Source organism: Chelonoidis abingdonii, chromosome 6 (genome assembly GCF_003597395.2).
Source record: "Chelonoidis abingdonii isolate Lonesome George chromosome 6, CheloAbing_2.0, whole genome shotgun sequence".
Taxonomy (NCBI): Eukaryota; Metazoa; Chordata; order Testudines; family Testudinidae; genus Chelonoidis; species Chelonoidis abingdonii.
Window position 1 is genome coordinate 52,721,281 of NC_133774.1, and position 26,804 is coordinate 52,748,084.

At 40.6% G+C, this 26,804-nt stretch overlaps 1 protein-coding gene across 1 annotated transcript in view; it reads left to right on the plus strand.

Annotated features, from left to right (window-relative positions):
- MSH3 (mutS homolog 3) overlaps nucleotides 1–26,804 on the plus strand; it is a 177,753-nt gene that overhangs the window by 76,917 nt on the left and 74,032 nt on the right. Inside the window, exons 13-15 of the mRNA XM_075067487.1 lie at nucleotides 7,248–7,380; nucleotides 15,619–15,806; nucleotides 25,941–26,109. Of these exons, the coding sequence (XP_074923588.1) occupies nucleotides 7,248–7,380; nucleotides 15,619–15,806; nucleotides 25,941–26,109 (490 nt within the window). The remainder of the gene's footprint in view (nucleotides 1–7,247; nucleotides 7,381–15,618; nucleotides 15,807–25,940; nucleotides 26,110–26,804) is intronic.

The window sequence follows — 26,804 nt, forward strand, 5'->3', positions numbered from 1 at the left end:
GGAAAATGTTTAGAATTTTTATTGAACAGTACATTTGAGAGCACATTTCTCTAATATTGATAATGTAGATTTTTTTTCAACCTTTATTTCACACATGGATGGAAGAAAATTCTTATGGAGTTATATTTTATGATTCAAGAAAAACAAATGCAAAGTACTTCACTTAGGAAGAAACAATCCATTACGCATACAAAATGGGAAATGACTGCCTAGGAAGGTTGGGTCATTACATTAATTGAATCTATTTCCCTATGTTAAGTTCTCCTCACACCTTCTATGGGTCATCTTAATTATCATTTCAAAAGTTTTTGTTTTTTTTTCTCCTGCTGATGATAGCTCATCTCAATTGATTAGACTCTTCCTGTTGGTATGCGTACTTCCACCTTTTCATGTTCTCTGTATGTATAAATATCTCCTGTCTGTGTGATTTCATTCTGTGCTGCCGAAAGAAGTGACCTGTACTCAAGCAAAAATTAATGCTGCAATAATTTGTTAGTCTTAAGGTGCAGATCTACTCTGTCTTTTGCGGATACAGAAAACGGCTGCTACTCTGATGCCTGGAAAGAGTACTGCAAAAGGGGATCGTGGGTTATAGTGGAAAACAGTAAATTAAAGTAGACAGTGCAACACTGTTGTCAAAATCACACCCAAACAGCAATACACCGACCACCACCACACAACAACACACCACACACCACCCACGCCACACAACACCACACACCACACACACACAACACACTACACCACCAACCACACACACACACACACCTCTACCTCTCTCCCCCCATCATTCTGGAATGTATTAGCAGGAGTGCTGTAAAAAAGACACAAGAAATAATTTTTCCACTGTACTCAGCACTGATAAGGCCTGTGTTCAGTTCTTGGTACCACATTGCAGGAAACGTGGACAAATTGAAGAAAATTCAGAGAAGAGCAACAAAAATGATTAAAGGTCTAGAAAACATAGATTGTAAAAAATGGGTTTGTTTAGTCTGGAGAATAGAAGACCGAGGGCACACATGATAGTTTGCAAGTGCGTAAAAGGTTGTTACAAGGAGGAGGGAGAAAAATTGTTCTTGTTAACTTCTGAGGATAGGACAAGAAGCAATGGGCTTCAGTTGTAGCAAGGGCAGTTTAGGTTGGACATTAGGAAAAACTTCCTAACTGTCAGGGTAGTTAAGCACTGAAACAAATTGCCTAAGGAGGTTGTGGAATCTGTCAGAGGTTTTTAAGAGCAGATTAGACAAACATCCCTGCTGTCAGGGATGGCCTAGATAATACTTAGTCCTGCCTTGAGTTTAGGGGACTGGACTAGAAGACCTCTCAAGGTCCCTGCCAGATCTATGATTCTTGAAATAGAAATCTAGCAAAACGTGTTTTGTTTACAGGTAAAAAATATATAATTTGATGTTTGATGATGATCTCCTGGCCCTTTCTTATTTGGAGGATTACACTAAACAAACTGTATGGATGTTTATTTTGTGAAAGATTACTAGAGCTACAGTCACATAACCATAAGTGAGGATGATCGACCTCTGAAGGGAGGGTTGTTTTTGAATATCTGCATCTAGTTTACATATTTAAACCATTCAATTACCAGAACAGGTTATAATACATTATTTAAATAAAGTGATAATATGTTTCAAAATGTAATTCTTTTGCTTAAATCTACCTCTAAAATACATTCATGTAATAAAACTGTTGACTTTTGTTTTGGAGTCGTGTATGTTTATAAATTAACAATGTACTTTTTGCAATCCAACAATCTTTTTAATTCAGAAAGGAGTCACAGTAGTAGTTTTATGTTGTTCTTTGCTTTTCTTTATTCTTCTTTAAAATGGAATTGAGGTGGATATTATTGCCTATTAAAGTTCATAAATCTCCAAAACTAAAACCTCAGAATATTCAGTTATTTCATCACCATCATTAACATAGTCCAATGTCCTTCCCATTTAATCGTTGTAGTATATAGACTCTCACCAGTTGCTGTGCAGAAGTTAAACTTGTTCTCTTGAGTCTATTGTGTACATTCTAACTGTGTGCTATTTGGTTTTTATTGCTGCATAACCTTTATCAACCAATCCAGTCTGCATTAGGTACATGGCTTTGTCTGTTGCATGTCAGTTATATCCTTGAGATTTGAGTTCTGCTGAAAATGGCCCCTAAATTTGTGAGCAGTTGCTGCATTGTTGATTGTTGCTGCTGGTGTTACATGCAGACTTTACACTGGATGTCCAGAAGAACAGGAGGAGCATAAGTTCATAGAATTTAAGGCCAGAGGAGACCATTAGATCATGTAGTCTGACCTCCTGTGTATCAGAAACTATTAAATTCCACCCAGTTATCCCTATATTAAGCCCCAAAACTTGTTCGGTTGAAGTACATCTTCTGTAAAGACAGTCAGTTTTATTTGAAGACATCAGGTGAGAGACAATCCACCACTTCCCTTGGTAGTTTAGGTGATAAACTGTTTTAACCTGACTGCCGCACAAAAAAATATAACTTGGCATGACAGGGTGGACTAGGCCCAAAGGCCCCTTGCTGGAGGCCTCTCTGTCCGGCCACACCCATCCTAGGAAAGGAGGAGTCCTCCAAGCAGTACAGTGGCTTCAGGGGAAGCAGCCAATTAGAGAGGTTTCAGGGAGCAGCCAGTTAGGGCTCAGGAGGGCTGTATAAAAAAGAGCTGCAGAGCCAGAGACAGTCAGTTCCTTGGTGGAACCTGAGGAGTGCAGGTGGTGCTCCTGGCTGTCCAGAGGGAACTGTAGCACCATGGAAAACTCAGTGCTGGCAGTGGCTGGGGGAATGAGGAAGAGTTTCTAGCTGGCTGCTGGACCTGACCATAAGAGTCCTGAGGTAAGGGTTAAGCATTGGTGAAGGCTGGGGTCATGGGGAAGTGGCCCTGGGAATTGAAGGCATTTTTGTTAAAGGGACATAATGGCATGTGGCTGCTATTCTTAGGGTCCTTGGGCTGGGACCCAGAGTAGTGGGCAGGCCTGGGTCCTTCCCATAGACCCCTGGGGAAGTGGCCTACAGTTGAACTAGGATACACCTGTGGAGCAGGAACTGAACTGCTGAGAGGCCCAGCTGGAACCAGAACAGACCAAGAGGGCAAAACCATCGCCTCCAGAGAGGAAGGCCTGGGGGTATAGCCCAATACCAAGGCTGGGACTGTTTAAAGAGTGCAGACACACCCAACCAGAAGGGATGCTTGCAAGAAGTGGATGCCACCCTATTACATTTGAGTTTTACTTTCCTTTTTGTTTTTGAAAGTTGGCCTGTTTCTTTTCTTTAAATGTATATATGAAATAATCACTAAGTGCAAACCTTGTGTAAAAGTATTCTTCTGGAAAAACATTTTTTCTAGCTACCATGTTAATCCATGAGCAAAATGTGGTTGAATTTTTCTTATGCCTGTAATTCTAACAGTGTTAATAAGCAAGTCTTGCAATGCTTAAAACATTAAGCATCAAGTTATAGCACTCCATTTAGACTGGTTTGTTTCAAAACCTTTTAAGTAAATCTAATGTAAATTTATTTCAATCTACCAGAATGGCCAGCACCTTGTAGATTAGGGAAAAACCCTCTTGTAATATGGTAAATGAACTGATGGAAGTGGAAGGTAAATAGTTGAAACTGGCACTCTCATGTTGCTTCAAGTGTAAACAGGGCTGCTAGGGTGGACTTGCATGCTTTGGCACTCTTTATTCCTCTGTGGAGTGAGAGAAGTAGTACAGCTCCCTTTTGGGATTATGGAATATTTTGGGGGCTGTGGCCATCATATGTGTAATGAATGGGATAAGATTTATTTCTGGACTGTAAAGGGATGATGCAATCTCCAGTCACTATTGGCAGAATGAACAAAGCAATTGTAGTCTAGCTTCCAGTTTATACAGGATGTGTCAAATCAGGCCTGCAACAGAGCCAGTCTCTGGGCAACCTAACAAACAAAGCTGGCCTATAGTAGACTTCCTGATTGGTTGGAGGAGTCAGCAGACTGGCCTTTAAGCCCAGAAGCAGCAGTTCAGCAGCTGCTCAAAATGTTGGCCTATGACTGTGACAGCTCCTGCACCAGCTTGTTCTGAGCCTTGCTCCTTCCTTATTTCACCCGTGGGCCCAGCCTTGCCCCTGGCTTGCTTAACTCCAGATAACCTGGTCCTGACCCTTGGTTCCAATTCCTGACTTCATCAACTTATTTTCTTTCCTTTTTAGTGGGATCTAGAGAATACCCTTTAACAGGTCCTCCCTTATGGGATTTCTTTGTCCAAACTGAGTCCTGCTTTGCTGCTGTTGGCTTTCCCCCAGCCCTTTAAAACTCCCCTGTTGGCTTTCCCCTAGTGCTTTAAAAAGTTTTCTATGACTTTTTAAATTTTATATGCCAGAAACCTGGTTCCATTTTGGTTCAGATGGAGCCATCTTTCCTTAGGTTCCTCCTTTCTCAAAAGGTTCCGCAGTTCCTAATAAACCTAAACCCCTCCTCCCTACACCATTGTCTCATCCATGTATTGAGGCCCTGCAGTTCTGCCTGCCTAGCTTACCCTGCACATGAAACTGGACGCATTTCAGAGAATGCTACTATGGAGATTCTACATGTCTCGAGAGATTCATAACCTGGCCACCGGCAGGCAGTTAACCATGCGGTTCTCCTGATCATCATGAAGCCAACTATTTATATTTCTAATGAATCTAAAGTCAGAATCTGAGATCTTTCTCACAGGGCACCACCACAAAAGAGACAAGTGGCATTGGGCTCACCAGCCGCAACAAGGCCACTACCCATACACCAGACCATACAGACTCTGCTGGGGACAATTATCTCAAGTGTCCTGTGGTGGGTTCCCATCCTGTAGGTCCAGGAAGGGGAGGAGATCAGACTCCCTCATGGCGTCACTATCCAGGCCACTGACACTAGAGCCAGACAGCACTCAAGAGCTAGGAGCAGTGGAGGAATAACGGCATACCCGGTGTCCACTGAAGGAGTCACCATTGTCACCCAGCAGGTCACACAAGCCCCCACTCTAGAGATCAATGACTTTAAGATATTTCAGGATCTCCTGGTTTGCACTGTGAAGACCTTTAGTATGAAAATAATGGTTATACAAGAGAAGTGACAAAAACTCTTTGACATCTTGACTGGATCAACCCCTGCCAAGACTGCTCTTTCTTTAAATGAGGGCATATTAGAGCTGAACAGAGAGCTCTTGTGAACTCCAGCCACCATCCAGCACACATCCAAATGCACAGAAAAATGCTAACAGATGCCCCTGAAAAACTTTGCGTGCTTTTATTTCCATCCAAATCCAGGGTTATTGGTAGTTGCAGCAGAGCAGAAAAAAAAATCTAAATTAATGCTCAAGGGCTGCAAAAAGCTAGACCTACTTTGCCACATAGATTTGCTGTGAGGTGGAGATCTGTCAGGCTTTGTTCGCCAAGCATAATTTCATGCTTATGAAAAATGCAAGGGAGGAGTTAAAGGAGATTATCAGAGAAGGATAAATGATTGCTGGGCTACCGTACAGTCAAGCTAGGAGTGTCTCCGATAAAACTTATAGTCAGCACTCTGACTATGAGCTGAGCTGTCTGGTTGTTAGCATCTGAAGTATTGGGAGAGATACAAGACCTCTTGTTCAAGTGGAAAATACTGAAAAGTGTGTTCCATTTCCTAAAAGACTCAAGGATACCTTGAGATTGCTGGGTATATACAAACCAACCTTCATATTAGTTATTTATAAATAATTTAAATAATTAGAAATATAAATGATTTTATAATATAAATTATAACATTTATAAATATAAATAATTTTATTTATAAATAAATAAATGAAATAAAAAAACCCCCAAAAAACCAAAGCATAGGTCCCTTTCCCCAAAAGTTATAATCTCAGTGAACAATATCTTTTGCTGGACCAAACTCTGTTGGTGAGAGACAAGCTTTGGAGCTTATACAGAGTTCTTCTTCAGGTCCAGTACAAGATATTACCTCACCCATCTTTTCTCTTTAATATCCTGCATAAATGATAACATCCATACTTAAAAAAAAAAATCCCTCAATATTATTCTGTCCAGTATAATTGTGGAAGACTGGTTGTGGTCACCCCTAGAGATAAGATGCTAATAAGTGTTTAAACACCAATAAACTAAAATATGTTAGCTAACATGTCTTTGTTTTGTTTTAAACGCCTTTATCGTAATCTGGACAGGGACTTGTATGCAAATTAGGTGGGCACTTTAGGATCCTGGCAAGTTGTCAATATGTCCATCGTGCCGCAGAGGATATGCACCACTGATATAGATGTGTGGATTGTGGTGCACTCTGCTCTGTTTTGGAAATGTGGATGGGGTATAGTAATGAGATGTGTAACACAAAAGTGGAGAGTAGTTGGGGATATGGGAACAGAGGTAGAGCGGGAAACTTGAAAGCAACTTTCTTTTGTTTCTAGCATTTCTTTAAAAAAAAAATCTAAAAACATTATTTTAAAGGGAATTATAATCTCAATGGTCAGTATTCCTTAAATTTATTTTTCCTAAGAATTTCCTTAGTGGTTAAAGTGTGTGCACTGGTTTCATGCTCTTAAAACCCAAGAGTATGAACGGAGTTTGTGTATAACTTCTATCAGACCTGTATTTCTTCACTCCTACTCCAAAGTCACAACTTCTAAAGGTTGTGTCGAAAAAACCTAGAACTTCTATGGAAAGCCTCAAATGTGGTTCTTGAGTGGTGGGGGAGAATAACAAGCTTTTATTCAGTCTGAGCAGTACCATATTTGAGGCTTCATTAAAGTAATAAGATATACTGGTAAAGTCTATGTGGTTTTCAGATGCTGTAAACTCCAGGTTGTAGGTCTCACTAAAGTTATAAACTCTACCACCATAGCCTATAGGGCTTGCCATAGTTGTAAGCGAGCCTGGCACAATTCATCAGAACACAGAGTCCAGTGGGAATCACTGTACATGCTGTTCCTTGTTCTGCTTTATTCAGTGTAACCAGAACAGTGAAGGCCCTAGAAATGTGTAGGCAACCTTGACAACCCTATCCCATGGAGCTCTAGGGAAATTATTCCCAGAATGTGTTTGAGGTTTTTGATCATTTTAATCATGCTCAAATATAAGTAAAGTCTTAAACATTTTATGTAACTTTAAATATGATAGCATGGGCTTAGCCATAGTCCAAAATGTTGGACAACCATGTTCCCTCCCTTAAAGAAGTTGGAATTTTCATTACAGATCTCATGATTTTTGTTGTTTTACAGTGAAATAAATGCCCGACTTGATGCCGTGTCTGAAATTCTCCTGTCAGAATCCAGTGTGTTTGATCATATTCAAAATCATCTGTGTAAGATGCCAGACATAGAGAGAGGACTCTGTAGTATTTATCACAAAAAGGTAAATAGTTATCTATCAAATGCATATCACCAACTCTGTTTTCTAAATATTCGTCAGTATGCTTAAATGTGCTTTCATAAGTTTTACAGGAAATGTTTAAACATATCCACTTCAAATTACTTTTTCTTAACTTTAAGGCTAAGTTTCACACAATAACGGGGTAGGAGACAAAATAACAAACATTTTTTCCTTTCAGTAGAGTCTAGTTTTACACCAATTGGATCGATAATATATTGTTTTAAGCAGAAATGCCATAGCAATATTAGATAATAATTACAAATTTTGGTCATATCACTGATGCAAAATATATAGATTTCTTTGGTCATATGATATCTGTTGGGTACATTAGCAGGCAAGGAATCATATGTATTCTGTTGTTCCCTAAAGCAACACATTTTAAATGGTGTATGTTTATCTAAAATCACATCATAAGTGAAAACCACTTTGCTGTAGTTAACTGTTACTATTTTCAGTTGAATGTTAAGTTTATAAATTCTTTAATTTAGATCTTCCTTGAACATTTTAATAAAAATTACTTGTAGTGAGACACTGCTGATTCTTAGTTGAAGCAGATTAATGTACTAATAGCATGTGTGCTGTACTTCATGTTCTTTTATTTCCCCATTATATTTAGAGAGGTTGGCAATTCATTTTGGATAACAATAAGTGGGCAGAGGGATAGCAAAGCTATAATTTCAATAGATGATGTGAAAAAGAGAAGTTTTTTTCAAAATTTGAAAGTCAGCACTTGAATAACTATTTAGTGCCCCAATCCTACAATGTGTTATGCCCATGCAGAAACAAGTGGACTTCTGTGGGTGACTGCAGAGGACTACCCATATGCAGTGCTCTGCATGGTTGAGTCTAAATCACAAGGGTGCAGGGCTCTTCTCTTATTTCTAAATTAGTTGAATATATTGCAGGAAAAAAGTACTAATCCACTAGAAAAAGCTTGTTCAAATCCAGCTATTCCTGGATCACATTAACTCAGTCTGTGATAAATATGCAGAAGTTTCAGTGGCAACTGCATTTATCCAAGGCAAAAACATCACAAATTTTAGATCAACAATATTAAATGCATAGGTAAATGATTGTTCCTTTCTAGCCTGGTTAACATGAGCAGTCACAGAGGAAAAAAATGGACGCAATGGCCCTGCAATGAAATACTTCACTTTTTCTAAACCAAAAATAGTATACCATCATTAAGAGACCCAAGGGTAGCAATTAGAATTCGAGAGGGGTGATATTGTACAGTCACAGAGAGAGCATTTTTAGGTCCCATTTTCTTATTTAAAAAGCTTTTCACTTGGATGATAACCTATAGTTTACAGTGGCAGTGAGCAATGGATATCTCTGACCTGCTTTCAGGGTTTGTTGAAAACAGTTTTGCTACTAGTGTACTGTTTTTAACAGTATTCAAGAAAGAGCACTAGACATTGTACATTGATGTGGTGTCTTGTATACTTTCTGCACGACAGCAGCCAAACCATTTTCAGAATTGGTTGAGAGGTTGTCATTGTTCACAGCCATTGTCCGCTGTGTCTATCATGGAGGTCACGGAAGTCATGGATTCTGTGACTTTACGTGACCTCTGACTTCCGCAGCAGCCGGTATGGCTGGCTCCAGGGCTGCTTGAGCAGATCAGGCAGTTCCTGGGCCAGTTGTGCCAGCCGCTGTTGGGTCAGTTTGATTGGGGAGGGGGCTGGGGGTTAGGGTGCGGGGCAGCGCTTACCTGTGTGTTTGGTGGGGGGAAGGTTGTCTCCAGAAGCGACTGGCATGTCCCTGCAACTCCAAGGCAGATGGGCCAGGGGGCTCTACGCGCTGCCCCTGCCTGGAGGCACCATCTCCGCAGCTTCCATTGACTGCAGTTCCCGGCCAATGGGAGCTGCAGAGCCAAAGCTCATGGTGCAGGCAGTGAGCGGAGCCCCTTGGCCTTCCCTCCCCATGGGAGCTGCAGGGACATGCCAGCGGCTTACAGGGAGCTGTGCAGAGCTGGGTAGGGAGCCTTTCCAGCCTCTCCAGCTCTCCCCCAGCACCAGTGGGGGTCCCGGGCCACATGCTGCCACCTGCCCCTCCCCCCAGCACCGGCGGTGGTCTTGGACCACCCCCCGAGAGCACTCATGGCCCCCTGGCCCAAGTTTTAGTTAGGGGTATATAGTACAAGTCATGGACAGGTCATGGGTCATGAATTTTTGTTTACTGCCTGTGACTTGTCCATGACTTTTCAAAAAAATACCCGTAACTAAAATGTAGCCTTAGCTATGAGTTATTGTTCTAGTGTTTAATGGATTTCTAGTTAATATTGAAGATGGTTCAAAGTTAGTTTAAAATTATCATTGTGTAATCTTGGGAGGATCTTTAACAGACGCTGACCTCCACCAAACCTGCTTCATATACATTATTTATTTTTCTTACTGTTTTTCAAAGCTTCTGATTTATAATAAAGATGAGTGTTACCTTTCATTGGAAAAAAAAAACTTGAAGATTGAATCCTACTTACATGGAGCCCAATTTTTTCGATATTACATTTACATTTTTGTTCCAATTTATATTCTAAATGAACCAGTTTTTCAAAGGTATCATATTTAACTCAGTTTTCAGCGTTGTTGCTAAAATCAAACCAGAGTACTATGCAGTAACAACCTCAGTAGGTAAATAAGGGGTATTTTCATTCTCTCTCAGAAACTATTTACCTATAAGTTTGCTAGCAATACATTAGTATTGAAAAACTCAGTTCTGCAAAGATACCAATCCCAGTGGATTCACACTCTTGGACAGTATGTGATCAGGCAGGAATCTAGATTCATAGATTCCAAGGCCAGAAGGGACCACTGTGGCCATTTAGTCTGACCTCCCGTATAACATAAGCCTTAAAACTCCCCAGAATAATCCCCAGAGCTTACCTTTTAGGGAAAACATCCAATCCTGATTTAAAAATTGTCAGTGCTAGAGAATCCACCATGACCCTTGGTAAATTGTTCCAATAGTTAATAAATCTCACTGTCAATAATTTATGCCTTATTTCCAGTCTGAATTTGTCTAGCTTCAACTTTCAGCCACCGGATCATGTTATAGCTTTCTCTGCTATATTGAAGAGCCTATTATTAAATATTTGTTCCCTCCATGTAGATACTTATAGACTGTAATCAAGTCCCACTTCTCTTTGTTAACTTAAATAGATAGAGCTCTTTGAGTCTTTGACTATAAGGTATGTTTTACTAATCCTTTTATCATTCTCATGGCTCTTCTCTGAACCTTCTCCAATTTATCCTTCTTGAATTGGGTACACCAGAACTGGACAACAGTATTCCAGCAGTGGTGGCACCAGTGCGAAAAAGAGGTACAATAACCTCTTTCTTCTTACTCAAGAGCCTCCTATTTAAACATCCAAAGATTGCATTGGCTCTTTTGGCCATAGTGCCACACTGGAAGCTCATGGTCTGCTAATTATTCACCCCAACCCCCAAATCTTTTTCACTGCTTCCTGGGATAGAGTCTCAGATCAGGGTGGATTGATTTAAATCACCAAGTGGAAAGCCTCAGTTTAATAATAGATTTTAATCACCTTTACCATTTTGTTTCAGTTATTTTCTAAAGAAAGGTGCATTCTCATTGCTTGACATAACCATGAAAACATGTTGATTTACAACTAAATAGAGCCTTTACACTAGATTTACACATACTTTTGCTACCTAGGAGTGTACACTATAACTATATACTTTTATTTAAGCAATTGTATAGCTTATTATTTTCATATTCTTATTAATTGTACATTTTTAGTATGTTAGAAAATGGTGAATGATATTGCTTTATTTACTACATAATTAAGTTTTTGCTCATGTTTGTGTCAAGCTGCATTAAGATGGTAACTGCAAATTAATTAAACACACACAACAGCATATAACATTTCTTTTTATTAAACAAAACAACCTTAAATATTTTGGATACAAAACATGTTCATATGTTCGTATTGACAACAAAATTATAATTAGTTTAGGCCTTAATATATTTTTAATTAATTTCAGATTTAATTTTAAACAGGTTTATTTTAAAAAAATAAAAATGTATTAGAATTTAAATTTAAAAACCAGCTTTAAATTGTTTTTAAAAATCTGATTCCTTTATTTAAAAAAATTTTTTTTTTCCCCCGTTCACTTTGTCTCCCATCCTATAAGTATGGACTAGATGTGGACATTTCCCTAGTTGTATACATTTACAATTAGCTGTATTAAAATGCATATTGTGTGTGATCCTCATATCAAATGATTCAGATTGCTCTGTCAGTGACCTGTCCTCTTAATTATTTACCACTCCCCAAATTTTTGTGTCATGTACTAACTTTATCATTGATGATTTTATGTTTTCTTCCAGGTCACTGATAAAAATGTTAAATGACATAGGGCCAAAAAGTTACTCTTGTGATTAATATTAGCTCTGTTGTCTCTGCCTTCCGTGCTTTGTTCTACTGTTGTTACTCCCTTTGTAGCATTCATCAAGAATCTACGGCAGTATCTGCATGGTTGGACATCAGTTTTTGCTCCACCTAGGAATGTGTTAGTTAGTCATTAGGCATCCTTCAGTATCTTATCCATTGTCTGCATTTTAGTTTGTAGAGATGACGACTTCAGCTTGTTTTTTCTCCACCCATGTTTTACCTTAAATTTTGATTCCATGCATAAATTTGGTATTTATTTAGTCTGTATATCAGAGATTTTCTGTGAATGTTGACTTCAAGGGTCATTTCATTATTTGTTTTTTGTTTTGTTTTCACTGTGTTTACATGATTGGGTAAAACAGTACCACATTATCAGAAAGATGTTGATAAGTTGCAGTGAGTGCAAAGATCAACAGATATCTTCAGGAGGCAGGGTGGATTGCTTTGACAAAGGATTATTAGCTTGGTTAAATGATGACTAGAGGAATACATAAGGCTACACGAATTTGAAAATTCTTAACAGCAAGGAGGCAGAGGAGCTATTTAGTGTGAATGCAAAGGAACATGACTAGAAGTACTGGGATTTATTTAAGAAAAGGAATATTTAGGTTGAATATCACACAAAACTTCCGCTCAGTGAGATTTAGTAGGCTGTGAATTAGGGTCCTAAGAAAATTAGCAAAATTTGGGTTTTTTAGTGTTGCAAGACTGAACAAAAAATTAGACTACACAAAACCATTATGAAATAGAGAACAATAGAGAACCATAGAGAACAATCTGGCAGTTGCATGGAGATAAACTAATAGGTGTTTTCCATCTCTAACTTGTACCATATCATGAAGTCACAAGGCATGTGTCTACACTAGAATAATAGACCTGTGGCTGGCCTGGGTCCGCTGCCTTGAGCTCACGAGGTTCAAGCTGTGGAACTAAAAATTGCTGTGTAGACATTTGAGCTTGGGCTGGAACCCAGGTTCTGGGACCTTACTTACTTGCGGGGTCCCACAGCTCAGGATCCAGCCTGAGCCCGAAAGTCTACAAATCTATTTCACAGCCCCTCAGCCTGAGGATGCTGACCCAGGCCAGCTGCAGGTGTTTAACTGCTGTGTAGATGTACCCAAGGAGAGCATCTAACAGACCTCTGCCTCTCTTCAGGGTATCCTGTACAGAAAACTTGTATTTTCTGATTCACATGATAGAACAAATTTCAAATGGATAAATAAATAATTTTTTTTTTTTTTCTTTTTGCTTTTGACTTTCTGGGCTATGTGAATATATAGGAAAGTTAAAGAAAAAGAAATGAAGTGAGGGAATTTGGAAAGTTATACTTTTGGTTTAAATAAAACCCAAAGAAGATGACTTTATACAATATATCACGTAGCAAGGGGTATTAAAACAATACATTCAGAAAATGTCTCAAATAAAAAAGATCATTTAAAAATCTATCTAATAGACCAAATATTAGAGCAAACATAAAAACCTAATAGTTTATTAATTTAGTCTTGTATTAATTGTCTAAGACACTATCACTCTCATGTGAGTTGTAAAGATTTCTGTTACGTTTTTATGATAAATGAGCATAGTGAATTTTCCAGTCTCAGCACATTGACTCATTTATTGATACCAAATTGTTGACAATTAAGTTGAAACTTGTTAATGAAATACATATACAAATATGCACGTAATTAATTTACAGAGTTTTGACTTGGATATATACTCAGAGAAGTATTAATTTAGGATAACCTAATACTCACCTTGCAAAAAGGAAATAAAAGTATATAAGTCTTAATTTCATATTAACTGAAAACAGTATATAGATAATGTGATGGGGCAAGGCCAGATGGCTACAGTAAAGTACTGAGAAACAGGTATGTTAGCCCCAGGCTAAACAAATCCCTAGGACCATGGTAACCAAATGGCAGTTGCTCCAGGTTAATCAAGGCACCTGGAGCCAATTAAGACCTTTCTAGAAGGCAGTGGATATAGCTACTTTAATTAGAACACCTGCAGCCAATCAGGGCAGGCTAATCAGGGCACCTGGGTTTAAAAAGGAGCTCACCCCAGTCAGGCAGGGAGGAGCCAGAGGAGAAGGAGTGCGAGCGAGGAGCTGGGAGCAAGAAGGGAAGGAGCTGAGAGTGAGAGAGTGTACTGCTGGAGGATTTAGGAGACAAGCATTATCAGACATCAGGAGGAAGATCCTGTGGTGAGGATAAAGAAGGTGTTTGGAGGAGGCCATGGGGAAGTAGCCCAGGGAGTTGTAGCTGTCATGCAGCTGTTACAGGAGGTACTATAGACAGCTGCAATCCACAGGGCCCTGGGCTGGAACCCGGAGTAGAGGGCGGGCCCGGGTTCCCCTCAAACCTCCCAACTCCTGATCAGACACAGGAGGAGTTGACCCAGAGTGTGGGGAAGATCACTGAGGTGAGCAAATCTACCAAGAAGCGCAGGACCCACCAAGGTAGAGGAGGAACTTTGTCACAATAAACTGAGCTGTAGAATTTGAGGTAATGACTAGTCTCTCGAGATACATAGAAACTTGCTTTTAAAGGTAACTATAGATAAAACTAATGGTGATATAGCTGTAATCTCATTCTGATTTCAGTAACACATAAAAGAAAGAGTGAGTAAGATAGTTCTCAGTGATAAGTCTTTATTTCCGGTAGGAATGCTCCTCAGAAGCCATCTGAAAAAATCAGTTACCCTCTCTGTGTTTAGCTTGTAGGGAGCAATTTGTTGAAAGCACTGGGAATTATTTTATTTGTTTTTTAAGGGCGGGCTGTTGATGCTTTCCCTTTTTGAAAAGCTGATATGGACCAACCAGAATATAATCTTCGCTTCATACAGAGAGCTATAAGTGATCCAATGAGAATATGAGTTGTCTCATATACAATCTTTTCATAAACCAATATGAAAATAAAGCATCTCTTTTGTGGTTTTATATGTATAATTAGTTGTCTGTATAAAATCAGAGTCCATAAATGTTTACATGCAAATATCTTGGGATATTTTATCTGTTTAAGAAACTGATGGATGGTTTCTGAGCATTATCTTCTGGTATCTCCAGTATTTATATTTGTAGCTCTGCAGCTCTTTGCAAAGCTTCCCTTCTCAATGGTGTAAATGCCTTTGCTGACTTTGCCTACTCCATGTTCCTTCAGATATTATACACTCTTTTACATACTTCTTAACAAAGTCTAATAGGAAGTTTTCTGATCGTTATGCAGCATATCTTCACACTCTTTAATGCTTTCATAAATTATTTTAGAAACTGCAGGGGGGAGCCAGCTTGAGACTAAATCTGGTAGGAGTTGCTCCAGGAGCAATTTAAGCAGGGACTGTTGGATATTGATGATGGCATCAGATTGATTTCTGCAGTTTTCGCTCTGGACGTTCTCTTCATTATTCTCATTGATTGTTTGCTGCAAACCCCTTTTGCTCCCTCATCACTGCTCATTCTGCTTGTATGTTATATCCCTTTTCCTCATCCTTTGTCTGTTTTGTCTATTTAGATGATATGATTTTTGGGGGAGGGACTCTGTCTTACTCCATCTTTATACAGTGCTTAGCATGATAAGGCCCCGTTTTGGTGTAATAAGTAACAAATAATAAATATGTAATAAGTAACAAATAATAAATATGTCACTAGTCCATCATATTTATCGTTTGAACATAAGATCATCAAGTAATATTTCAATATGTAAAAATGAACTGTGAACATTGTTTAATTTAAACAAGATGTAATGTGGATATCCTGGAACATACAATGTTGTAACAATTTAAACTAAAACTTTTTCCACTTTCAGTGTTCAACTCAAGAGTTCTTCTTGATAGTCAGCACTTTGTCTTGCCTGGAGACAGAACTCCAAGCACTGTTTCCAGCTATACGTTCCCAAGTGAAAGCTCCTTTACTGCAGATGGCCCTCTTGGAAATTCCTGAGCTCCTCTCTCCTGTGAAACATTACTTAAAGATACTTAATGAAGAAGCGGCCAAGTAAGTAAAGAAAACAGTTCGTTCATGCCGTGTAGTCTTTCTTACTGAACTTATTTGATATGTGAATTGTATATGTTGGTTGATCTACCTTATTTATGTAATATATAAATACAAAATGTACATTATAGCTGGCATAGGTAGAATCACATATATGTAAGGTTGCCTGACACTTTCCATTTAAAGACCTGTTTTTGGTTGCTAATAATTTTGCGAAACTTACGCCCTTCAGGGTACCTATGCAGTGTTGTAGCCATGTCGGTCCCAGGATATTAGAGATAAAGAGGGTAAGATAATCTTTTATTAGACCGACTTCCTTTGGTGAGAAAGACAAGCTTTTGAGCTCACACAGAGCTATTTCTCAGGTCTGGGAAATGTACTAAGAGTGACACAGCTCAATACAAGATGGAACAGATTGACATAGGTATTAACTACTTATGCTAAACAATCTTTTCCGTCTTATATTGAGCTGTGACACTCTTAATATGTTTCCCAGACCTGAGGAAGAGCTCTGTGTGAGCTCAAAAGCTTGTATCTTTCACCAACGGAAGTTGGTCCATTAAACGATATTATCTCACCCACCATTCAGGCTGAAATTTTCCATGCTGGATGAATGTTTCAGGTGTAGTATTTTTGGAAAGTTTCACCCAGAATGGTTCCACTGTTTCTGAGAATATGGTTTGGGGAAAAATACATTGTCCATGTGAAAAGAAATTCGTATAACCATTTTGCTAAGAAGCTTCATATGTTGGAGCAGAGACTGTAAATTTGGCAGAGAGGGTTGCTGTGGGGTGAGGGACATGCCTTTTCCCCATCACTGTGAAAATTCATCCAAATAAGGTCAGGTTACGAGCCTTTTTTCAGTTCACAAGTGCTTAGTAGGAACTTTTTTGAGTATGGCAGCAGCTAAATTTTCTGAAAATACTGCTGTGCTAAGCATGCTCCATCCCCTCACAGCGCCTGTGTGCTGACTGGACTGTTCATACGCTAGCCCCACAAAACAACTGAGTGTGTTCCAACTCAGGGCTGCAGGGGCTAAGCAGGACTGTCCCTGCAGTTGCTTCTCCTGAGTTCCAGATGGCATTCTGATGCCAGGCACAGGAACTCAGAGAAGGGAGACAGTCTCTCCTGTGTTCTCAATTCTTTCCCTTTGCTCTACTCACCAGTTTTGAGAGCTTGACTTTAAAACTTGAATATTCTTTCAGTGTAGCTTTTTGTGCATAATATGTTTATAGAATGGACATTATGAGCCTTCGAATTGTGTGTCCTCCAAGCTTTGTGTCCAGCTCCGCCCCAACTTCCTGTGTGTCCTTGGGCAAATTTCGCTCACTCTTTCTGTAAAGGTTCCATATCTGTAAAATGGACATACCACTTACCTCATAGGGGTGTTATGAGACTTGGTTTGTGAAATGCTTTGAGATCCTCTGATTAAAGGTGCTATATAATTATTTATACCATATTTGGGCAGCACAGAAATACAATAAATCCCTTGCTTCAAACAAAATAAGCTGCCCTGAAATTAATTTTATTTATTTTGCACCTTCTGTCTCTTGACCTGCTCTTCACAATTTGCCTGTTAATCTATCTTTAACAGGATTATATTTCATATTCCAAATCTCTGAGTACTCTGAGTATAATTTTAAAATAATTGACAGAAAAATGTTTTCATCCTTCTCTGCAGCAGGGATTGAAAAATTAACTGAGCCAAAATCTAGGACTGCCAATATTTGCTCTTGAACCAGTGACAGATTTAAGGGCAATTAGAGAATTAAAAGGTTAGAAACACTTGCTGTGTCCTGGTGGATAGCTGGGATTATAGATTTTCTATTGATATATAGCATTCATTTATAGGTCGGACAGGGTGTGAGATAGAAGACCTTATCATCATAATACCTGATTTATGGAAAAGCTCTACTATAGCTACTTTTTAGAAGTTTTAAAAATATTAGTTCTTATTTTTCTATCACTATGTACATGGTAACTAAGACAGCTTGATGTTGTAGATGGAGTAATACAAAAAATAGTACCAATGAAAATGTTAGTCTAATTTTTTTCTAAATCCAAAGTTTCCTCTAAAAGAATATAAACAGAAAATATCACCACATACCATAATGCAAATAGTTTATTTGAATTTGTTTTTGTTACCAGGATAACTCACTCATGGCTTTGTTATGCATTTCAAATTTATGCAAGAGTTTCATACTTGTGCCAGTAAAACCTGTATTTTACCACAGTTCATTATGTATTTTGTATATATATATAGACACTCTGTGTGTGTGTGTGTGTTGTTTTTGTTATATTTTATATTATATTCCTAAAAATTCTTTTGAAAAGTATTACTGACTCTAAAACCATAAAAGTGCCTAAATATCTGCAGTTGCCATTTTTGGAAATTTGCCCTTTTTGTTTTCAGTAGGCGACGGCTCAAGGCAATGACAGCAGCTGGCTAGCAGCCGTCTTTCTCCTACAATTCCTCTGAAAATAGGTCTAATCAGCAGTAAAAGAGTTTCTGAAAAATACCATATTATAAAATGCAGGCTTTACTTTCTCCTGTATAAAATCTATATTAGGCTCTCTCAGTCAGAGCTCCTCTCAATGTTATCCTCTTGGCTATTGGCACTAGTTCAAGTTGTTTTTGTGAAGAGGGAAGTTGGATTGGATAAAATAAAGTAGAGTGTTTTAGTTATTTTTACTATTTGTAACATGCCTGGATTTATTTTCTCTTCAGATATCAGATTTCACAGTTATGACATAATAATCTTCTTCCTCTTATCGTACTGACTGGAATCAGGTTGTCATGCAAGTATCAGCCATCTTTGTTAGTGCACAAGGTCACTGAGGTCCACCTGCTTCCCATCTTCTTTGATGCAATCCATCCATCACTACTTTGGCTGTCCTTGGGCTCTCTTTTCTACTAACCTCTCCTACTAGGCTGCCTTCACCAGGTCCCCTTCGTTCATCTTCTCTATATATACAAACCAGCAAAGTCATGCTTCTTGGATTTTATCAGCTACATCAGGGACTTTGACTTCCATCCTAATACTTTCATTTCAAAATCTGTCTCTTCATGTAACTCCTTTCATGACACAAGGATATCTCATCTCAAACACCTGTAGAAGTTGAATCTGCTGTCTCCTAATTTCCCATACTCGTGCACCATGCAGCACTGCAGGAAACACCATTTTTCTGTATAGTTGGTCTTTCAGTCTCAATGGCATATACTTGTCATGAAGAATACCTCCACGCTCTCCCAGCACTCCATAGTCTAGACTGTATCTCGTGTTCAAGCTTGCCGTCTTCCACAACGCAGCCATCAAGGTACACGAGCTTGCCAGTCTGATTATTCCTGCTAATTAATCTCTTTGTCCAGTTTCCCTGCGGCACCTCTACTGACCTGCGTGACCTGTATCTTAGTTGTGCTTATTTTTATCCCATGCCTTCTAGCTGGTCATACCACTGATTTGCAATTTCCTCTAGTGTTTTCTTTTGAGGATGCCTATATTTCTATGTCATCTGCAGATACAAATGTCTCGGCTCTTCCATTTGAGTTATTCCTATTGATGTAGACCATCAGTGTGATAAACAGGATTGTACTGACGGCTGACCATGGGGCTGAAGTTTGTTCCTTATTCCCAACTCCTTGTATTTGGTGCCAGCTCCTTATTGACGGTTCTTCAAGTGCTTGCTCATGTTGATTCCTTTCTCGGCGTGCACGCACCCCCTGTGTAATCGTCAGAGATTTTTGCCTTAGCAATATCCATAGGGCCAGCAGTGGTGCCCCCTTGAATGCTATGCCCATGCGTCAGTATACCAGGCACCGCCAACCTTACGCCCTCTCAGTTCCTTCTTACCACCCGTGGTGGTTAGTCGGAGCGCCTTTCCTTCCATAGCAAGGGCTAGTGGTTTTGTCTCTACTGACTCAAACCTTAGGTAAATAGTTTATGGCCTTGTAAATAGTTTGTTTATAGTAGCTAGTGTTAAGTAGTTGCTAAATATAGTTAGAAGTTAGAGTCCCAGCGGAAACTTTGCCCCATGCAGGGCATGCCCTTGTCTCCAGTGTTTAAGCCCAGCACGCACTGTAACAGGCCTGTGCTTGTAAGAGACCCCCCATAACAGTTTCCTCAAGTGCTTGGGGGTACTCACACGTGAAGGACAAATGTCATATTTGTAATAACTTTCAGCCCAGGACTCAGAGGGAGTGGGATATTCGTTTGCAAGCTCTCTTCATGGAGTCTACCCTTCATCTGGCTTCCAAGCCATCTTGCCAAGACTCGCCAAGTACCTCAGCACCCAAGAAGAAAGCAAGGAGGCACAGCTCCCTGGCACCAGGCAAGAAGGGCCATGGGAAGGGACACAGCTGGGGCTGCTCAGCCACTCCGGAGCCACCTGTCCATGTCTCCTCAGTCGGGGTCCTTAGCCCCTTAGAAGCTCCACCACCGACTACCGGGAGCAATATGGGACCCAAACCCCTGACGGCACCAACGCCTTCCCAAGCTCCCCGATGCCAAGAGATCAGAGGCCTCCGCCTGTGCCACTGACACCGAACATGGTGCAGGAAATGGCAAAGGCTCCCCACAAGGGGAAACCAGACGTTATAATCTCTCAGAGGGCAGTGGAGCACCGCTGATCTCCTGAGACGAGACAGTGCTCTCCACTGACTCGCTGAAGATTGCTGGAGTTGCAGTCCAGAGCCTCTGGAGCTCACTCTCGGCACCACAGTCTTGGTCCCTGCCATTTCATAGTGGATTGCATAAAGGGAGGTGCTGGTCTCCATACCACTGGCACCGTTCGCCCTCCTGCCGGTTGTCCTCTCAGCACAGATCTCGGTCGCCTGCCTAGTGGGAGACTCGCTGTCATGTCTCCAGTGACCCTGGCTTCAATACTGGTCCCCTTGTTATAGGCACTGATTCTCACTCCAGGCACCAGTCTTTGCTGGCAACAGTCAGCAGGCAGACTCAGGTGTCAGTGGCTCCACTGTGGTCTCTGGAAGGGGATTCTTCTGGCACAGAAGGGAGGTTCAACCCCTCGCTCAGACCCCGTCGGCACCACTGGGCACCCAAGACCACGTTGACGGTGCCGCCTTGGCAGCATGGGCAGTGACCAGTTCAGTGGCCTTATTGGAGTTCACAGGGAGTGCCAGTCATAGTTATGCCGCCGCCTCAGAGCAACAACTCGCAGCACTGGGCTCGGTGCATGAGACCTTGTCATAAATATAAAGAAGGGTAACAACCCTTATGTAAAACCCCTCCTGGCCAGAGGTACAGAATCCCCTTACATGTAAGGGGTTAATCAGTTCAATTAAGCTAGTTGGCACTTGACCAGAAGGACCAATGGAAAAAGAAGATACTTTCAGATCTGAAGGGAGGTGGGGATTGTTTGTGCTCTCTTCGTTTGTGCCGTCTTGGACAGAGAGCGGGACCAGGGCAGGAAAAAAATCTCCTGAAAACACACCTAAAATGAGCATCTAAGATTACAAAAATTGTAAGTAAAGCAAGGAAATATGTTAGATTATCTGTTTTAGCTTGTGAATTTTCCCTATCCTAAGAGGAAGTTTTGTTCCTGTTTTTTATAACTGTAAAGTTGAGTCCAGAGGGGAGTCCTCTGTGTTTTAAATCTTCTATTACGCTGTAAAGTTACCTTCCGTCCTGATTTTGCAGGTGTGATTCTTTTACTTGTCTCTTTTTAATAAAATTCTTCTATTAAGAACCTGATTGATTTTCAGTGCTCTAAAAAACAGAGATTGGTCTGTACTCACTTCAACCTATTGGTTGGTATATTATTCTTAAGTCTCCCCAGGAAAGATGGTGAAGTGGTTTGCGGGGGGGTTTTTTTGATGGGGGAATAGGGCTCCAAGTGGCCTTTCCCTGAATGTTTGTTTAAATCACTTAGTGATGGCGGCAGTACCGTCCAAGGATAAGGAAAGGAATTTGTGTGTTGGGGAAGTTTTAACCTAAGCTGGTGGAATATAAGCTTAGGGGGTCTTTTATGTGGGTCCCCACAACTGTACCCCAGAGTTCAGAGTGGGAAGGGAGCCCTGACAGATTCACTCAGAGGTTGGGGTAGAGGCTGAACCTTCTCTCGCCCATGGGGGATGATGCCCCTAATCCTCCCCTGGTAGTTCGGTCATCATCCTCATCCTCAGACAAGGTAGTTGGGGGACTCTCAAGGGCCAGCCCGCTGGACACTTTTAAGGAACACCACGTCTTCCTTCAATGGGTGACTGAGAACTTAGGCCTACAGGTGGAGGAGATGGCCGACCAAGTGGACACCTTGTTCAATGTCCTCTCGGCCACTACCCTAGCAGTGCATGATGTGGTCCTGAAAATTGCCAAAGCCCTCTGGAAAACCCCATCTTCCATCTCTCTCATCTCCAAAAGGGCCAAAAAGAAGTACTTCATCCCGGCCAAAGGGTTCAAGTACCTTTATACCCATCTACCTCCGGGCTCGCAGGTTGTCTCTGCGGCCAACGAAAAAGACAAGCAGAGGCACACTAGTTCAACTCCCAAAAATAAAGAGGCCAAAAGACTTAACCTTTCTGGGAGAAAAATTTATTCCACTGCCTATTCCAGGTGGTGAACCATCAGGCCCTCTTGGGCAGGTACAATTTTAATTTATGGGACTCCCTCCATAAGTTTAAGGAGTCCTTCCTACAAAGTCTGGCCCAAGAATTCGGCAGTGGAGGAAACATGGCAGCTAGGTGCTCCCTTCAAATGGTGTGGGATTCAGTGGACTTGAAGGCTAGGGTGGTTGCGGCGGCAGTGGTCATGAGGCCCGGCTCCTGGTTTCAAACCGCCAGCATTTCCCAAGAAATGCAGACCTCGATCCAGGACCCCCCATTCCTTGGAAATGGTCTCTTCTCCAAACAAATGGATGCGAGGCTGCATGGATTGAAGGACACTCGGGCCACCCTTCACTCGTTGGGCATGCCATGAAGGCCTTGGCGGCCTGCAAGGAGAAAGGACAGAGATATGAGCTTTAGTCGTCGCTGCCCTTCCTCCTCCCACTCACCCATGCAGTCCAACCCGGCAAAGCAGCCCAAGGACCAGAAGTGCTCATTTTGAAGTTGAGCTCAAGAGTGACACCCCAGTCAATTCCCCAGATCCACCTTATTCTTTCCTCAGCCATCTTCATCCCTACCGTTTGGCATGGTCGCAGGTCACCTTGGACCACTAGGTGCTGGACATAATATCTCAAGGCTATACCTTGCAATTTTTGGACGCCCCTTCCTACCCATCCTTCTTCAGGGACTCTTGTCACGAGCATTTCCTCATCCAAGAGGGCAAGAACCTCTTGTGCCTGTGGGCAGTGGAGGTGGTTCCTCGGGACATGAAAGGGAAAGGGTTCTATTCCTGCTACTTCCTAATCCTGAAAGCAAAAGGGGGCCTGTGACCAGGGTCCTAGTGGGGGACCAGCTGTGGTCACTCAGGGTGAACTGCAAAGAATAGGGCAGCCGAACCCCCAAAAGCTGATGGATATTCCAGTACTTAGATTTACCAAGCCAGCATAAAACAACTTTTTTATTACTTTACTGGTTACTCAGAAGTCCAGATAATATAGGTCCTTTAAAATGGTCCAGCCTCAGGCCTCCATCCAAGTACCTGCACTAAATATGATGAAAATTTCTGTAAATCTTATTTCATCATGTAAAAGAGAAGGTTCTACCAATCGCAAAGGATTGGACACATTACCTTCCAGGTTAATGAATGTTTCAGATCTTACATGCTACAACCAATTCTTATTAACTAAACTAAAATGTATTAGAAAAGGAGAGAGAGAGAGAGAATGGTTAAAAGATCAATATACATACAGACATGAGTTCATTGAAGTGCAGATTCATAGCAGAGACGGTGAGCTTCATAGTTGCAAAGAGTTCCTTTAGAATTCAGTTCATAAGTCACAGTCCAATGTCCTAATCTCATATTCAGGGCATACCAGCATAACTTGGATCTCATTCTTGTGACTCAAACTTCCCCTGATGAAGTCTAAGCAGATCTGAGATGACAGAATCGTGAGCCAAGGATCTCTTATATAATTTCATGTCGTCTTTGACAAGTTGTGATTTCCTCAGTGAACAAAAGGTAATTAGGATGACTTTGAAGGGGGTCCATCACTGGTACTTAGCTATACAAATTAACATAAGGCCATTTACTTGTTCCTTCACCAGTCACAGTACATTTCAAAGAGAGATGAATACTGAGATATCCTGTGTTTACAGTTCATTTAAATGATATTAGAATACAGCATAGACAGACACTGTTGATTACATTGTCCACCCTACTCATACATATGTAAATACGCAATAACACAAATATTATCTCCCCACATGTCTTTTGAGGGTTATTTATTTTGCAGGATGTTTAACCTTTTCTAAGCAGGTGTCACCATGCTATTTCCTAATCTTGAAAGCGAAAGGGGACCTCAGACTCATTCTGGACCTGTGTCACCTCAACAAGCCTCTCAAAAAGTTGAAGTTTTGCATGGTCTCCCTGGATCCGGGAGACTGGTATGCTGCCCTCGACTTGACAGACACTTATTCCCATATTCCCAGGTCACAGATGTTTCTTCCGTTTCATAGTGGATGGGCGTCATTTTCAATTCACGGCGTTGCCCTTTGGTTTATCATTGGCCCCCAGGGGTTCACAAAATGTATGGCGTCTGTGGCTGCTTTTCTGAGATGTCGAAGAGTCCACGTCTTCCCGTATCTCGATAACTGGCTCATCAAGGGCAGGTCTCGGGAGCAAGAGCAGAGGAGCCTCGATCTGGTGCATTCCACTTGCTGTGACTTGGGCCTGTTAATGAACAAGAAAAAATCCATCTGGTGCATTCCACTTGCTGTGACTTGGGCCTGTTAATGAACAAGAAAAAATCCACCTTATTGCCTATCCAGCAAATAGAGTTCATTGGGCCAGTTCTCAATTCCACACAAGCTAGAGCCTTCCTTCCAGAAGCGTGTTTTCAGGCCATGTTGGACCTGATCTCCTATGTGGAGAACCACCTGCTAACCACAGCTCATACCTGCCTGCAGCTGTTGGGCCACATGGCCGTGTGTTTATATGCGATCAGTCATGCTTGGCTCCATCTCCGGCTATATCCCCAACAGGCATGACCTGGACTGGGTAGTGAGGGTGCCAAACCACATTAGATCATTCCTGCATTGGTGGTTGGACCCCAGGTTGGTGTTGGAGGGAGTCCCCTTCATGACCCCATCCCCATTGCTGACCCAGCACCAGGAACGTCTTGGTGGATCATCTCAGGAGGACCTTCTCATCTCGCCACGAGTGATTGCACCTAGATATTTGCTTAGTTTTACAACAATCTACATAAAAAGCACTAGCAGAGTCCGTACAAACTAAAATTTCATGCAGACAATGACTTGTTTATACCACTCTATACACTATACGCTTTCACTTCCAAGGGGTGTGTTGTCCCAAAACATGTCCTGATTACTGTTGTAGGTGATCTATATGGGGCATTCACCGTAGTTACTAAATCCTTAGACACTCCATGTTTTCTCAGAACTGGTGTGAGCATCCTTCTGTCCACTTTATTATATGCCTTTTCTAGGTTTGTAAAAACCCAGAAGCTATGCTATTGGTGTGCTAGCAGCTTTTCTGTTTCTTATCAGATTACAAACGTGGCATCTATGCTATGACATAATCAAAAGGTTATATTTTTGTATTTGTTCTAAAATTAGAAATATTTCTATTATAGGTGGGGATGGTAGTGACTTATTGTTAAGGTGGAAAAATGGTATATGATCATGTAATCAAAGTCAATCTTATAATGCATAAGCACAAGGGAGCCAAAATAAAGTTTCACAGGCAGCTTCCTTCATTCTGTCATTTTCTAACTTTTGAGTGCTTGATTTAAAAACACTAACATGGGCGGCTTTATTCTGTGTGTAATTTATAAGTGTAGTATACTTTTTCACTGAGACCATATCTCTGGAGTGCATGTTTTTCTCCTTATAAAGTTACGTTTTATGCATTTGGAAAGAAGAAAGAGGGGCAAATACATAATATGGTGCACTCAAAACAATATGGGTACCAGATAAGTTGTGTTTATTGATGGAAATAAACAACTATGCCAAAACAATAGAATTATGGAATACACCATTTTTCTGTTTCCTGTAAATAGAGCTGGAGATAAAACCCAATTGTTCAAGGATCTTACAGAGTTCCCTACCATCAGAAAGCAGAAGGATGACATTCAGAAGGTGATTTCCAAGATCCAATTTCATCTGCAAGAAATACGACAAATTATAAAGAACCCTTCTGCAGAGTATGTTACAGTATCAGGACAAGAGGTAATACACAAAATGACCTAAGTGATATTTATATGTGCTTACCAGTGCATGCCAACAAAATAACTTACATTTACCTGAAAGATTAATTAACCCATGTCACTAGATCAAAACAAATCTGGCTGTGAGAAGAAGTCATTGGGATGCATTGTCTTATTGTCATTTTTAGTAATATTGTCTTTAACTTACTGCTTTTTTATTTAATTCACCATGGATATTTTGTCTTTGCAGTGTCTCCAGGATTTTGTGGAGGATGGAATTCTTTTTAGTGCAGTTCAGTTTGGTTCATGAATAGTTTGCTTCCCTGAGTACTTTGCTTCCAGAGACTCTTAACATGGTTGCATTGAGACTTTTTGTAAAATATTTCTAATGTTATATTCTGGGATATTTTTATTGAATTAGGAAGCACAGAAAAGAAAAATAATCTTTAAAGAACTGGTAAAAATTTGTAATTTGTCCCTCTTCTCTCATTCTTTTTTATTTATTATTTCTATTACTGTAGTATTTAAGAGTCCTAGCCATGGACCAGGACCCATTGTATTAGATGCTGTACAAACACAGAACAAAAATGTCATCTGTGTCCCAGAGAGATTGCAGTATAAGTATAAGACAAGAGATGGGTATACACAGACCAATGGAGGAGTAGAATCATAGGGTTAGAAGAGACAGAAGAGGTCATCTAGTCTAATCCCCTTCCA